The sequence below is a fragment of the Vidua chalybeata genome, chromosome 4 (assembly GCF_026979565.1).
Source record: "Vidua chalybeata isolate OUT-0048 chromosome 4, bVidCha1 merged haplotype, whole genome shotgun sequence".
NCBI classification, from domain to species: domain Eukaryota; kingdom Metazoa; phylum Chordata; class Aves; order Passeriformes; family Viduidae; genus Vidua; species Vidua chalybeata.
Window position 1 is genome coordinate 43,416,997 of NC_071533.1, and position 15,424 is coordinate 43,432,420.

Here is a 15,424-nt window from a genome sequence, read left to right on the forward strand (position 1 = left end):
CATTAAATATCAGAATAAAAGAGACATTTCCAGGGGCTACTAAGGGCTCATCCATATAGGATTTCTAAAAATATCATCCTAAATGCACTTTTATAATTGCCACAAAAAAACTGCCTGGTTTAAGTTTACATGGGCTTAAATAAGGACTTTAAATTCTGAAAAATGTTCCAACCAGCAAAGAAGATATAAAGACAGAACAGCATGTTTGTGTGGTAGTGTGGGCAGGTTTGTGAAGATACAGGTCAAACACAATAAAAGCTTGGATTGCAACCATCTAATAGTAATTATGTTCTGTCAATTACTTTGTAAATGAAGCAGAGATAAATTTCTGCTCATTTTCTTCTCTAATGTGGTGGAAGATGAGTTACTGCACAAAAGTGTTTTATGCTTAGACCAAAACAACTTCACTACATACTTGAGCCTCAGTAAAGGCTTTTTTCCTGAAGGATTAATTATTAAAGAAAGGTAAGCGGTGAATCAGGAGCGATGCTAAGAGCTGAAGCAGTAATACTGTTGCTTTTTCGTGTACCTGTTTCCCTGAAGAATGGATTATGAATTTGCCTTCAATTTCATACCGTTTATGTTTGGAATGGTATTTTCAGACTGCTCTATTTTAGCAATGACAGTATGCTTACAGAAAACCCTAATTCCCACCTTTGTAGCTGGCACCTAGGTGACTTGATGTCCAGGCTTTACAGAGTAACTGACTGTTACCAATCCATAGCAAGCAATTCTCCTTCAGACTTGCCTCCAAGCTCCTTACCTGATTTCCTCCCATTCTGTGGCATGGCCCAAGCTCAACAAAGCCACCATTGGTGTGCCCCATGCTGTCGATGCAGTAAGAGGTTTCAAAGCCTCTAATCTGGAAAGGAGGTTTTGCACTCTAAGTTAGTCTCAAAGGAAAAATAAGTACTGAGGAGTTCAGAAAATTCTCACTTATCTCTCAAACCAGAAACAGGTATCTGACAGAGAGATTAGACAAATCTGTATATGAAATTTAAGTACTGATGTTAACAGCTCTGGGAGATGGAGCTTCAACCTGCCTATGCTAATTTGCAGGCTCTTCCATAAGTCAGAGTATGCTGATAAAGCCAGAGTTGCAAAGCTCAATTCCAAATTAATAACACCAAAATATAGGACTTTCAAGTATTTTAATTTATTCAATCTCCTATCAGACCATGTTCCATCTCCCAGGTCTTCATAAATAAGCTCAGGAGCTCAGATAAGTCGCTCTCATCTTGTGGATGAAGAGAAACAGGATGCAGAGAAGTTATGCACAGCAGCAATTACCCACAGCCAGGCACAGCCCACTGACCCTGCTGCTCAGATGGACCTTCTGCAGCAGCAATTACAGAGGAAAAAAAAAACGAAATAAAATTGATGAGGGGCAGGCACAGGCACAGGGATAAAGAACAGAAGTCCTGTCATAAAGCATGTCTCAACTGCTGATTATCTCATTCTGTTCTCAGAAGGGCCAACAAGAAGTCTTACAAAGACTTTATGACACAAATAACATTTTTTCCAGACCTATTTTCTTTGCCAGAGCCTCTTTCCTCTTTGTAATGGTATAAAAAGTCTAAAGGACTAAGCTTAGACTCTTCCAGGGAGTGTTAGGGAAGATGAACCCCATACTTTCATACCCTAGAGTGTGGAAATGCAATCAGTGTGGTGATACAAATGGGGGGAGGGGGGACAGGACTTCTCAGATGTAGGATAACTAGGAGCCTGCAAAGAAAAGTTGAAGACTCTTCAGTTGAAGTCTCTGAACTTAGAATTTTCCTGTTGCTTCACCAGCCCCACTTGCTTTTATTGGGGATGATTTCCTGCAAGGTCACCAGTATTATTTTATACTCTTCAGATGCTTTCACCTTGGTGAACAGCAATCTATAGTGTACCTTCCAAACCCTTTATGTAGATACCTGAGGAAGTCTAAGGCTCATATAGTTGCTGATGCTTTGTGTTAGCTTTTAGGTAAGAAATCAAGGTGGCATGGTTCATCTGGTCCCTCAGACAAAAGATTATTTGTACCCCCTTTCACCACACACATGCTCTGTATCACTAATTCTAGCATTAAGAAATTAAAGATAACACTTGGTCATAGGAGACAGCAGAGATCTTTATTTTCTAATGTTCTTTTGAAGTTGCAAAACCATGTATCATATTCACCATATCTTGGGAAAGAAGGTTGCTAAATTTGGTGGGACACAGGAGTTCTCCTCAGCTAGCAAGAAGATTTTCTTAATTTCTCAACAATCTGCAAAAGTGAAATAAATAGCAGAGACAGGGCAAAGATGTAATCAATTGCAGAGGGGGAAAAAAATCTGAAAGCAGGCAGGAAACCTGCAGTATGTGCTTGCCAAGGTGTGGGCTAAATGCCAGAATGAGACAGGCAGAGTTCAGTGAGGAGTCCTGCACTCACCTGTGATATGCCAACTTTCTCTGCCAGCCACTTGAAAGTGCTGCATTTGCAACTACATTCTTAATTTAGTGAAGTCATAATTGTATACACTTATGTTGGAAATGATGGTTACAGAATCATATCAAATTATTACATGCAGGTAAGGGACTAGCTGAGGCTGTATATGTATGAGTACATCCATGTCTAGCAAACACAGGCAGAATGAACTCCACCTGGATTTCATGATCTCTTCTCTAGGCCTTCACACAAAAGATATTTTCACCTATTAATCTTCAACAATACTCCTATATGCAGGATTCAAATGTTTTCCTTTTGAGAAAACTCAAATTCTAATTATGGAAAAAAGGTGTTCTGGACAGGGATAGACATAAATTATCCTTCAAGGATCTGTGGAACTAATTAAAAAATCACACCTGCAAAAGCTGCAAAAGTAGATACAATTTTTTTCCTGGGTTACATCTTTATAGCTCTCTGGTTAGTATCATATAGCTTAGTATAGAAGTAATCAAATACCCTGTTCACATGTCAAGTCACAATTGATTCCTTTTGAATTCACAGTTTTTCAAAAAAAGCTCCTAAAATTCATAGGTGCTACGTGCTGTACCTACCTCTCCCCAGTCCACGTTTTTGGGTGGTAAGGGGTAATATGAAGTTATATCATATGCTATTTCTTCCATAAACCACTTAAAACTTTTGCAGTTGTGATCTTCACGGAATTTTTTCAGCTCAGATATATCTCCATAGGGTAGCGCTTTTGTCTCCGGCCGGCTGGCATAGAAGTAATCTTTGTACTCATCCCACCACACCTCTACAACTCTGACATAGTTCTGTGAAGGATAAAGACACTGCTGTGACCTCAAAGCACACACAAACAGGCCAGAAGCAACTCCTTGTTAATAAAAGAAATTTAAGGATTTATCCTCTTAGAAAGTGACAGCATAGTATAATTACATAGCACTAATAATTTTTCACTATCAGCAGACTATACAAGACACATGAATACTACTTTCAAGTGAGAGTTTAGGACTGATAATTTAAACACATTTATCTAAAAACTGTTCTTATCTGAAATCAAAAACTACCTTCAAGGTTGCTTCAAAACTTTACCTTTAATGTAGGAGAGGACCCAACGTACACAGGGGGTGGATTTCCTTGCCAGCCCTGGAGACGATAGATGTGTCCAACACGAGAACAGGGAACAAACAGCAGTTTTCCCCCACACTGCCAGATCTACGAGTTAAAACAAAGGTATTATTAATATATCTGCACAGTATTTTAAGACAGACAAATAGATAATAAATTATGGAAGAAATGGCAGCTACATTTCTAACTATACTATCATAAATTTACATATTTTTTGCTCCAGATGTAAGCATAAAGAAAACAGGTCTTTGAAATGAAAGGTATACTGAGTATACTTTCAACTAGCCAGGAAGTTACTCAACTAAAGCAATTTTTTAAAAAGCTTTTTAAAAAGTTGGGCATCTATTCCATCATTATTTTAGAACAACAGTAATGAACGAGTGCACAGAATCAGAAACTGGGTAATTTTTATTATGACACAATTATTTATATTTTGATTTTATTGAAGTAATTCACATGCCATCACTAAGGTGGGTTTTGGTTAGATGCCTATTCATATTTAAGTTTTTCTTAATAAAGATTAGGAGGAGATAAGGATGCGTTAGGTAACCCATTGCTCCAAGTAGAAACAGATATTTATTTGACTACAGTAGGTGAAAATAAAAAAATGGGTAAAATATATTACCATTCCCTCAATCCCACACATCTCTGGATAATCCCTTAATGGGGAAAAGAAATTATACTTAAATCAGAATTTAGTTGCTCATAGTTTGGAGAAGTTTAATTGTAGCACCAAATTGTAATTCAAGCTAACTTTGTGAAAGTTTCAAATTAGTCTAAATTCCAGACTAAAAATATGATTTACCAGTATTAGGAAAGATGGGCATAATATCTTACTTTCTTCATTGCATCATGATATTAATTTTCCTAAGTTTCATCAAAAAAACCTCCTCAGGTAAGCAAGGCCATTAATTTTATTTGCTATCTAGGAGTCAGCACTCAAGGCTGATAAATGTTTAATTCTTCTGAAGATTGGTTGTGATCTACATGAAACCATTTTGGAGGTGCCTACATAATGAGCATTTCAATTACAGAACTACTGTAAGTAATTTCAATCATGATTTTGATCTAAGTAAGATGGAGAATTACATGGATAAAGACCCTGTGTGCGTAACATCCTCAATAAGTACCCTTTGCATATGGATTTACAGCTGAGCAAGTGCACTCAGAGCTTTCCTCTAACTCATGAAGAGCAAGAGTAACTAGGAGAGCTCTGAATGTACTTTTTGTAAAATTCAGCTACGATTTCACAGATCGCTGCTGAGGATATAAGACATCTTCACTTTGGTCTCTTAACTGGGACTGATTCTTGCTGTCTGCACTTGTGTCATTACAAATACTGAAGCTACAAGAAGCTAATGGCGATCATCTTGTGTTTCCTGAAAACTGAAGAGCACACATATGCCTAGGAGTGAAAATAAAATCCTCCCCAGTGATTATGAATTATGCAGTATTCCAATTATGAAGACTTCTCTTGTGAAGAAGTTATTGAAATTCTGAAAAGTATATTAAATAATTTTTCACTCACAAAAATGGCAGGGAGGAAGCAGATTACTTTTTGTTGCACCATTATATACTTTCCAAGTGCACATGCATAAGCTGAGGACTATGAAGACTACTAGTTCCTTATAATTGATTTAATTAGAAACAACATTTTTCTATACTCACTATGAGAACATTCAGTTTCCTTCCATCAAATTTGCCAGTCTGATTTCATAGTGTATATTTGGGCAGTTAGGGGTGCAATCCCAAACTATTTACAAAATCTAGATTACGCATCATTTGGGTTTCAGCACAAAACCGCCTCTCTGAGCACTTCTGTCCCAAAGTCCACAAGGAAACACTGAGGAGACACATCTCTGTCCCATCTCCTCACACCAAAACCTGGGCTTCATGAGGAAGAGGTAGGTCTGTCTAAACTCCAAACAGAAGTATTTACAGAAAAAAAAAAATCTATTTAATTGAATTAGTTTTCAACTACTGGTGTTACCTTGTAAGAAATTTCAAAATTTTCACCACCCCAGATTTGAAGCCCTGGATCATAGAGACCCAGTTCAAAGAAGAAGTCACGTTCAATGGCAAACAATCCACCAGCCATTGCAGGGGATCTGCAAAGAGGAAGACAGTGTAACTCCTTCTGCTGAAAGGATATAACAGCACTCAGAGAAAGCTTTAGGGAAGAAAGCAATTCAGCTAACACATAGTGAAGATCAGGTAAATGGCAATACACTGAAAAATCATAAAGCTTTGTCATCAGCTTGCAGCAATTTTCTGAAGTGGCATCTAAAGAATTTTAGTGAGGTCAGAGTTTTTTATTATGTTGTGGGTTTTCTTCTACCATTAATTTGTTTCATTAATGAATTTGATGATAGAAAATCTTGGTCTGAATTTTCCATTCATCCAGTCAACATCTTTCTATTAAAATAAAAATCAAGATGAGAATCAGTGTGATGAGATGTTTCTCTCAAAAATTTTTCTAGTTTTTGAGATAATATGAAACTGCAAACAGGTTTATGTTCTGAAGAGCTGCCACATTGAAACACACTGTCTATTAAACAAGCAACAGGGTTTTACCAGCTTTCTGATCTTCTAGTTCTTTTCATCCTATTAGAAGACACTTTACATTATACTCAGTAAAATTTTAAAGAAGGCCGAGATAAAGTAGTACAAGGTTTCCACTTTGGTTTAGTCTTTTTGTTGTTACCCTTTTCCTTTTAGTGACTTTGTAAATCCCTTCCCATGTGCCATGATTCAACTAGCAAGTTTTAATGTGTCAAAAAGATGCTGTGGTCTGGATTACAGCTTGTGCTGGTTTTGGCTGGGATAGAGTTAATTTTCTTCCCAGTGGCTGGTATTGGCTGTGCTTTGGATTTGTGCTGAACACAGGGTTGATAATGTGGATATGTTTTTGTTATTGCTGAGCAAGGCTTGCACAGAGCCAAGGCCTTTTCTGCTTTTCATTCTGCCATGCTGGGGAGGAGGCTGGGGATGCATGGGAAGCTGGGAGGAGACACAGCCAGGACAGGTGACCCAAACTGACCAAAGGGATATTCAAGACAATATGGCATCATGCTCAACATATGAAAATTGGAGGAAGAAGGGGGAATGTTTAGAGTGATGGTGTTTGTCTTCCTAAGTCACCGTTGCACGTGATGGGGCCCTGCTCTCCTGGAGATGGCTGAACACCTGTCTGCCCATGGGAAGCAGTGAATTTATTCCTTGTTTTGCTTTGCTTGGGTGTATGTGCTGACTCTCAGCATAATTAATTATCAATTTAGTTGCTGTCCAAATGAGGTGATCACATGCCAAGGTACGTTACATATCCCCTTCTACTTGCTGTATTTTCCTCCAATGCTGCTTTTGCATCTGGGGGTTCAGAGGTTAAGAAGCCAGAAGACACAGCAGGGGGAAGCACTTTGCATAGCACAGCTCCGTGGCTTTTCTGCACTTTTGGTTTTCCTCAGCACCATAAAGACTTGGCAAGTGTAGAAGCCTCAGATACTGCAGTTTCAGGCTTGGCCTCCAAGATGTTGCCAAGTATGTTAAAGAACATAGTAAAAGCCACATAAGCTCAGCAGTTTACTTCATAGGATACAAAGAGGTAAGCACTGTTACTGAAAGAAGGATTCAGTCCTGGGGCAATTCTCACGATACAAAAGCGTTGCCTGGAGGCTTTAAGCTGTTGAGGATCTTTTTGTTTTCTTTTTAAGCTAAACAATCCTGGCTATGGTTTCAGCAACTTTTACTTGGTCTTACTTGCCTTGGTATTGCTGCAAGAAAATGCACACAGCCTAGAGACAAACAGATGCAGGGCATGTCTCTTTTTAAAGAAAGCATTGTAAATCTGAAGGTATTATTAAAAATAAAGTCATCTTTTAAAACATTCTGAAAACATGTGTTCTATGTTTCTGGGAACAGTTTAAACGATTTTAAGACCTGTTTGGATGGTAAACACAGAACAGCAACACAGCAATGTTTGCAATAGTTTATCCCCCTCTAAGTGAATATTAAAGTTCCAATGTGGACAGCCTCATCAGAAAATGGTATTATTTAAACTGTATACAAAACAGATCAAAGCTTCATAACTTGCTTGCATGTGTTGCCATTTTAGCAAAGAACAATCATGGGTGGGGATAGGGAGTTGCCAACATCAGTTCTTACAACATTTAAATCATATATACAAGCAACAGAAGACATTAGATTCTGAAGATGTGAAGATTGCTTTCAAATGTAATAACACGATTAGTTAAGTGTGAAGGGGAAAGTAATAAAAAACCAGCAGAACCACAGTCTCCCAGTATTGAAAAGCCATCCAGAAACCATAGTTTCTAAGCTAGGGTTTCTAGGTAGTTTTTGTTTTCTGGGAAGAAAACATACCCCACTACAAAGCATAATAAAAAGGCAGAAATTCTATGAAAATTATTGGAGTTTTCCCACAATGAAAGGTGCTGGTTTTATCTTTCTTCCTTCTGTTTCTTTTTTTTTAATGTTATGTGTATTATATTAAAATTCTTAGGAAATATCTAGCCAAGATCCTTAAACAGTATGCTTCTTTTTCAGATGTGATCCATTGTGAAGCAAGTGGGAGATATATGACAAAAGGAATTTTTTTTGATACACATGCATAATCCTCCAGCTGTATGCATGCATCAAGCCATGACAGCAGGCTACAGGTCTTATGCATTACCTTCTATCAGAAATACTTCCAGCATGCTCGTTATTTCAAACCAAATGGTTGAACAAGCACTGTTGTTTCCAACAGTACTTGAAAAAAAAAGTCACAGCTAATTAAAGTTTTCCCTGACAATAAAGGGAAATATACAATTATACAATATTTTACTTTGCCAAACAGAACCCAGAAATTCTAATGTGCACCCTATTAACCACACAAGAGCAGGAATGGAGAGGCAATACAAGGTAGCAAAGATATTTTGAGCGAATAGTCAGTTGTGGCAAACAGGTCTGACTAAACAAAGCAGCTAGTGTAGTTAGAAACGTGAAGGTGCTCAGGCTAGAAGTACATGCAAGTTTTAGTGGATCAATATTGACTTCAGAAAAATAAAGAAACGGGTAAGTGATTTAGTGATTACCGATACGGTTCAGTTTTTGTCTTTCTGCTCTCCTTCTCTCTCTTGGTCAAGGGAACCCTCTTCCATAGCATACTCCAATCCCACGCTCCTCTAGCAAACCCATCTTCGTCACCACCCCCTTGTGGCACAATCTTAAAAGTGTTGCCATCTATGACATCTATAAGCGGCACAGTGCATGTGGTTCTGCGGGGCGGCGCGGCGCAGGCCAGGTGCGGTTATGGGCAGGGGCCCGCGGGGCACACGTGTGGTTCGTGGGGAGAGAGGGGTGGAGGGAAAAACGAAAGGGTTTAGACAATCATTCGTTATGATTCACAGTACGTAAACAGCTCTCTTTACCGATAAGGCTCAGTTTTATGTTTTCGTTTGGACTTTTCCTTGTGGCTTAACGGAATTCGTTTCCATAGCAAACTCCAGTCCCAGGCCCCTCTGGCAAAACCATCTTCATCCCCACCTTGTTGTGGCTCAATGGAATAATCATTCCCATCTATGTAATCTATTAGAGGTACAGTACATGTAGTTCTGAAACATTTATAGAAGGGAAAGAAAGAGCAAAATACAATTTCAGAAGAATAATCTGTCTAATCTGAAATTTACACCATTAATTAAGTTTATAGAGCAGCGTATATAAAAAGTCACTTGTAAACACACTATTAAAAATGAAGCCTCATTAGAGGAAAAAAGAGATGGTCTTTAAATTGTTTTAAGATGTTCTGAAAACAGAAAAGTTAGGTCTGAGGAGCTAATATCAATTGGTTTATCAGTACATTTTCCTTTATGTGGAATTCTTGATATTGGTCTTCTAATAAAGCACTGCTGGAGGCAACAGAGGAGCTCTCATGGGGCCAGGGTTCTCAGTACTATTATTTCCTGTAATTTCTACTCATATCAAATCTTAGCTGTCAACAAGTATGATAAACACTTAGCTTTTACTAGTATTAACACAGATTTTCATTATACTGTCCTATTCAAATGCCTTGAAAAAACCCACCAAGCTCTAAGGATAAAAAAACACACTAGTGCTCTCCTAGAAGCAGTTTTCAGTAGAACTCTTCCTGTTTGATTTGCAATACACTCCTCATTGTGATCTATCACACACAATATTCAGCAAGGAAAAGACATTATCTTGTTTTTCTCCTCACATTTTTCAAATGAGTTTTCCAGTGACCCAGGCTGGAGCACTTCCACCTTTTTAAATGACGCTCCAAGAGATAGAAAAGGCAGGGGGAGGAGACATGTTAACACCATGCTGTTCTTTGAGGCAGAAGCAGCAGCAGGCTGCACCCTGGGTACCAGGGCATGGAAGGAGGCTGCCAAGCACTGTCTGCTGGCATCATGTGCCTCAGCATCTCTGGTCCTCCTGCAGCCTTCTCCTCTGTAGGCAGTGTTGGAAGATGCCTCTAAAACTCCTCACCAGTCTTTCTTGTGTAGAACAGTAACACACACTCAATGGGAGCACACAAGCATTTCCATCTTCTCTCTACTATCCTGTCTTGGTTGAGTTACAGCCTTTAAAACACACAAAACCCAACTCTTCAAGAGAATTCTGGTAGCACGGCAGGTTAACAAATAGTTCTTAGGATTAAGCAGCTATTTTATGGGCTTAAAGAGTTTAATCATGTGCACGGTTTCCTAAACACACATACCACTGACCACGCAAGCCAAGAGTGCAGTAGCACACAGCAACAAAAGCATTTCAACAGCGGGAAAGAATGAAAGCCCTGGGGATCTCTCTCCTCTGCCACCTCTCCCAGTGCAGGCACTTCCACCACAGACTCCTAGCAAGTGCCTGGGCCTGTGGCAGAGATAGCTCGAGCCTGGCCTCGCTTTGCTAACAGACAGTGTTCCAAAGCACTACAGAGGAAACAAATAACAAATCAAGACCAAAGATGAGAAAGCTATAAACTCTTGAGATCACGGGAGCTTTAAACTCCCATTAAATCAAAACATTTATTCCTAGTTTTTCTCTACCAAAAGCCACAATTTTTTTTTTTTGTTATTTTGCTCAATAATGCTCCTTATTCAGCTAGAATGGACCATTTCAATATCATTGCCTCAGATCATTGTAAAAGACAGGAGTTACATATAATCTACACTACACAAAATATTCAGTATGCCTATTAGAATAAACTACCTAGAGATTAATTTCCCTGACTATATTCTTTCCCCATTATGTATCTTTTATGCTGGGACATAATATAATCATCACACGCAATATTGATGTATTTTGATATAGATATAAAACATATCGACTGTAGTTTGAAGAGTGAAGATTATTACTGTGACTTTTACTTTCTACAAAGCCAGACACTGGAAGTAACTGGAGAACATTACCTGTCCTTAGATATAGGAGCTATAAGTGGTGCATACCAATTAATTCCCACCTCACAATGGGCATCAAGGTAAACCAAAACCTTTGAAAGAAAAAAAAATGGTAACTTATATTTCTGTATACGTCATTACTTAATTACACTTATTTACATTGAGATACATTAATATTATAAACAAGAAAATGAAGATTAAATGAGTAAAATTAATCTCTTAAAACGGTATCAATAATTTCCACAAGTCTATTGAAGCCACCACAACTTTTCCCCCCAAAAAAGAAAAAAAAGATAGACTTGTGAGTGAACTGGCTCCTACCTGTCCAAGTTTAGCCTTCTGGGCTCCAATGCTTCTAGCTTGGATCAAGCCTTCTCTCCTCTCATTTCGGAATACCTTTACAAGGCCATTCCACTGCTTTATGTAGTCATCCAGCCTCTCTTGTAAGTGTGCTATCAGATAACAAAGAAAAAAAATTGGGTAGGTTTAATAATGAAGAGTTTTGTTCTCTTAATATGAGCCAAAAATATCTACAGACATTTACAAGAACCTTTAATTCAACCACTCACAAACACTAAAACTGAGGAGATCAAGACCACTGACCTCATGGCACAGGTTTGTGTCTGGCACATCTGAAGAAACGGCAGCTGAAGTGGTTGGCTGCACCACAGGGAGCTGGGTGGACAACTCACAGTCACTTCTACATATCACAGAGTGGCTTTCAGCTTTTTGTCTGTGTTCCAAGCAGCCAGAGAAGTGTCTACACTCCAGCACAGTCTCTCCTCATCAGATGATGTCACATGTACAGCTGAAGACACCACTTTTCAGTTAAACATTTCCCTTCACTCACTTTCACCCTCACAAAATTTTCTGTCAGTCTACTAATGATCTGGAAACCTCAGGCAGAATCTCACCATGCTCAGATTATTGTCCTCCTTCATCTAGACCTGTTCCCTGTTGTGGAGGTCTTACAATAATCTTCTAATGAAATTAATGAGAATAATTGGAGGGCCAGGAGTGCATCATATTGAGGAGACAACAAACCTTTAGCCAAAGGGACTTCAATCAGTAAAGGGACAAATAACCACACAAGAATCAAGATGAGCTATCCTTAAATGGTTTCAGATTTGTATTTGTCTGTGCCAAACTTCTCTGGAAACCACATTCCTGCCACACATTTTGAGAGAAGGATCCTAATGTTGCTTAACATTTTGCCCAGATGATTCTGTTGAAAAAACTCATGAAGGCAGAAGGGCTGGTAATCAGATGCCTGCTGTTTGTGACTATGCTGATTTAACTACTGGTGTTTGTTAAAAATCTATTTTGGTACTCAAAGGCTCAAAAGAATTGTCTACAGCTTCACTTTCTCTCAGTCAGAAACCAAAATAAATCACCTAATCTACAGCTGAGGCATCCATGCACTGGTTTGCTTTGCACCAGCTCTGAGGTTTGCTTCTACTCCTGTGCTTGATGCCTTGGAGTGGCTGCCCAGAACAGAGGCTAGACAAGACTAAGAGATTAAAGTGGGTATTTATTAAAGACCTTCAATACATACACCTTGGGCAGTCCAAGCCTCCAAGAAAGGCTACACCTAAGATGGTCACGAGTTTTTCAGATAGATGTAAGTTTGGTCCATTGACATATCAGGGGTTAATCCGTCAATTATAGCTTCAGGTGATGAAATCATATTCCCCCAGTTTGCTCCCCTCCAATTCACTTTTGTTTATACTTTTTGGGGTCTGAGGCTGTAAGGTACCTCAGAATCTCAGGCCCAGAGGAATTGTTTTGTCTGACCAAAATGTGAAGACAATTAATTAATGCTTTATACGGAGTTTAGGGTTATGGATCAATGCAGTACAGGATTTGAAAAATATAAAGGCTGAAATCCTAAGGCATAGCACTGATCTAACAGGATTGGGGGGGAAATGCAGAGGAGGATGTTCCTTTCAGCAGCAACATGCCATCAGGTTACTTCAGCAGAAGCACTTTCTGCAACCTGAATTAAAATGATGAAGTCTGGAGACTTCCACAACTTACGTTTCAGTATGTTTTATATTTTTGTCAGCAGAATGAAAAAAAAATAGTTTGAACAAAAGCTACATGTAGTTGAAGAGGAAATGGCATTTCTTGGAAGTGAAGTTTCCAATATTGAAAATTCAGCAATTTTACCAAAGAACAATCTTTTGAAATCATTATCTTTTGATACTCTTATTATCCTTCCTCTCCACCTTTATAAAAGAAAGAGTTTTCTGTATTCTCCTTTCCCATACACATTTAAAATTTCTTTTGTAAATCTTTGTGCATTAGGAAAACTTCAAGGTTACACAAATGTCAAACTAGAGAAAGAACAATTTTGTCACATATGCTGTATAGAAGAACATGCCATGTAATAAATAGAGAATATGTTATTTGATAGCTGTGATATAAATTTTTATAGGATAACATCAACAGAGTTTTGAGGTCATACTGAAGTGGTACTAAGAGAATCTTTACACCACACCATTATTTATGCTGCAAATTCCAAGTATGTGTTACAGGAGGACTGTCAGGAATGTTTTAAAGATTTAAAACCTGAAGTTATTTCCAGCTCTCCTGCCTATGAAGCCAAATGTTTTACTTATCAAATGTTCAACTATGCAAGGTTCATGGGGAGCTGTAAAAACTTGTCATATTGATTGTGTAAAGCTTTTCTACAGTACAAGTCTTAGGACTTTGCAGTCCATTATATGAAACCATGCCAGGGTTAGCAGCAAGTGCTGTTTCCCATAGGAAAGCTGAAATTTTCCTCCTTCCCATGCTACAAAGCCTGCATGACAGTAGTGTAAAAAATCCTGATACATTTACAGTCAAAAATATTGTTTGGCCAGCATTAAATTTTGTTCACCTAGAACATCTATTTATGACATCTGTCAACAGCCTTACAGCAATCTGGTCTTTGTTCAGAAATGTATATTTTACCTTTCAAAATATTATAATCACCAATCTGGCCTTCCCCTGTTTGAGTTCCTCTCTCGTGTCTAAGTGCATGATTAAAGCATGAATCACTGTATTTTAAAAACACATGGTTTCTTCAAAGGATCTTAGGCTCTGCAGATTACAAAGGGGGAGGAGGAGGAAAGCAGGTTTTTTCCCCCTCAACTCATGGACAGCAGTCTGAGAATTAGAAAAATGGTATCAGAACTGCTTCCTACAGCAGCTGCCTCCTGCCTGTGAGTACCCTGGATTGTAATACTGTTAAGGTGGGGATCTCAGCTCCAACACAAGCACTGATTACTGCTTCAGTTTCCCCATGGCAAGCACCATTACACAGGTTAATAAAAATACTGCTGCCTGCCCATGCTCGTTACTTCCCCTTTGGTTATCTCACGGGATGCTGCATCAGTTGGAAACACAAGTAATAATAAAGAACATATAAGGAAACACAAAAGGTAGACAAAGCCTTTAAATGCTACTAGGAACACTGGTATTTTTTACCTCACAGCCACCCTTTACAGGTGCATAGGCTATAAAAGCAGCTCCAGCTGAGATCTTTGCCTCTATGCTTCAGAAAACAAGCAAGCTGGTGCCCAAATACATAACAAGTGCTGGAGACCTATACACACAACTGTAATTGTAGGAAGCTTTAGAAAATACAGTTTTATGAATTCTCATTGCCCTTCCAGAACAGCTGTTTCCTTCCCACAGCTGGCATTCACAGAAGAATAAAGTGCTTCTATTGAGAACAGAAGAAAAACTGGGAAAAAAAAAACCCTGTGTAACAGCCTGGCCTCATTGACACTGTGGTAGAAATTGCTGCAACATTTCTTGGACTCTAACATGAATTAATACAGAGGTCTCCATAGAAAATGAAGATAGAATCATTCAATTAGCTTGGCAATCTTCTTATTACTGTTCTCTTTGTGCTCTGACAAAGGAAGAAACACCAGAGTAGAAATCAGCACATATCTCTGCACAGTTCTCCACAGTCAAACCCTGCTGTTTGCAGGAGAGATTAAGGGAGGAGTGTCTCAGCAAAAGTACTGCTCCCAACTGACTTTATACTAAGAATTATAATGAAAAGGACATTTTCCAAGCATTGCAACTGTTTCTCCCTGTAAGACATAACATATATAAGCTACTATGCAGCTGTAACTCCCTTCTGATGAAACAGGATTTCTCATAAGGAAGGACAGGGAAGGGGTTTTTAGGAGCCAGCCTTTAGAAGTGTTTCCAACTGCTGTGCTCCATTTTAATTTCATGCTGCTCAAGAGGGTGGCAGCTAAGAAATAAGGACAGCCACACTGAGCATGAGCAAACATCCACCCAGTCCAGCACATGTCACTCAGCAGTGGGCTCCAAGAGCATAAGGTGGTCTGCTGGGTGGAAAGGCAGACATGAAGTGTGCAGCCCGAATGCAGGTGGGGAAGAAGAAAATCCTATATCTGTGCTGTCAGCATGACTTTTCTTCTGGCTG

The 15,424-nt window shown here is 38.8% G+C and overlaps 1 protein-coding gene across 2 annotated transcripts in view; it reads right to left on the reverse strand.

Moving 5' to 3' along the window:
- GALNT7 (polypeptide N-acetylgalactosaminyltransferase 7) overlaps positions 1-15,424 on the reverse strand; it is a 68,569-nt gene that overhangs the window by 5,607 nt on the left and 47,538 nt on the right. Inside the window, exons 4-10 of one of the 2 annotated variants that reach the window (XM_053941661.1) lie at positions 11,293-11,423; positions 10,984-11,063; positions 8,653-8,835; positions 5,553-5,670; positions 3,527-3,649; positions 3,028-3,246; positions 764-862 (exon numbers count right to left, since the gene is read on the reverse strand). In XM_053941661.1, the coding sequence (XP_053797636.1) occupies positions 764-862; positions 3,028-3,246; positions 3,527-3,649; positions 5,553-5,670; positions 8,653-8,835; positions 10,984-11,063; positions 11,293-11,423 (953 nt within the window). Of the gene's footprint in view, positions 1-763; positions 863-3,027; positions 3,247-3,526; positions 3,650-5,552; positions 5,671-8,652; positions 8,836-8,988; positions 9,172-10,983; positions 11,064-11,292; positions 11,424-15,424 lie in introns of both variants that reach the window. The other variant, XM_053941662.1, reaches the window with a different exon arrangement.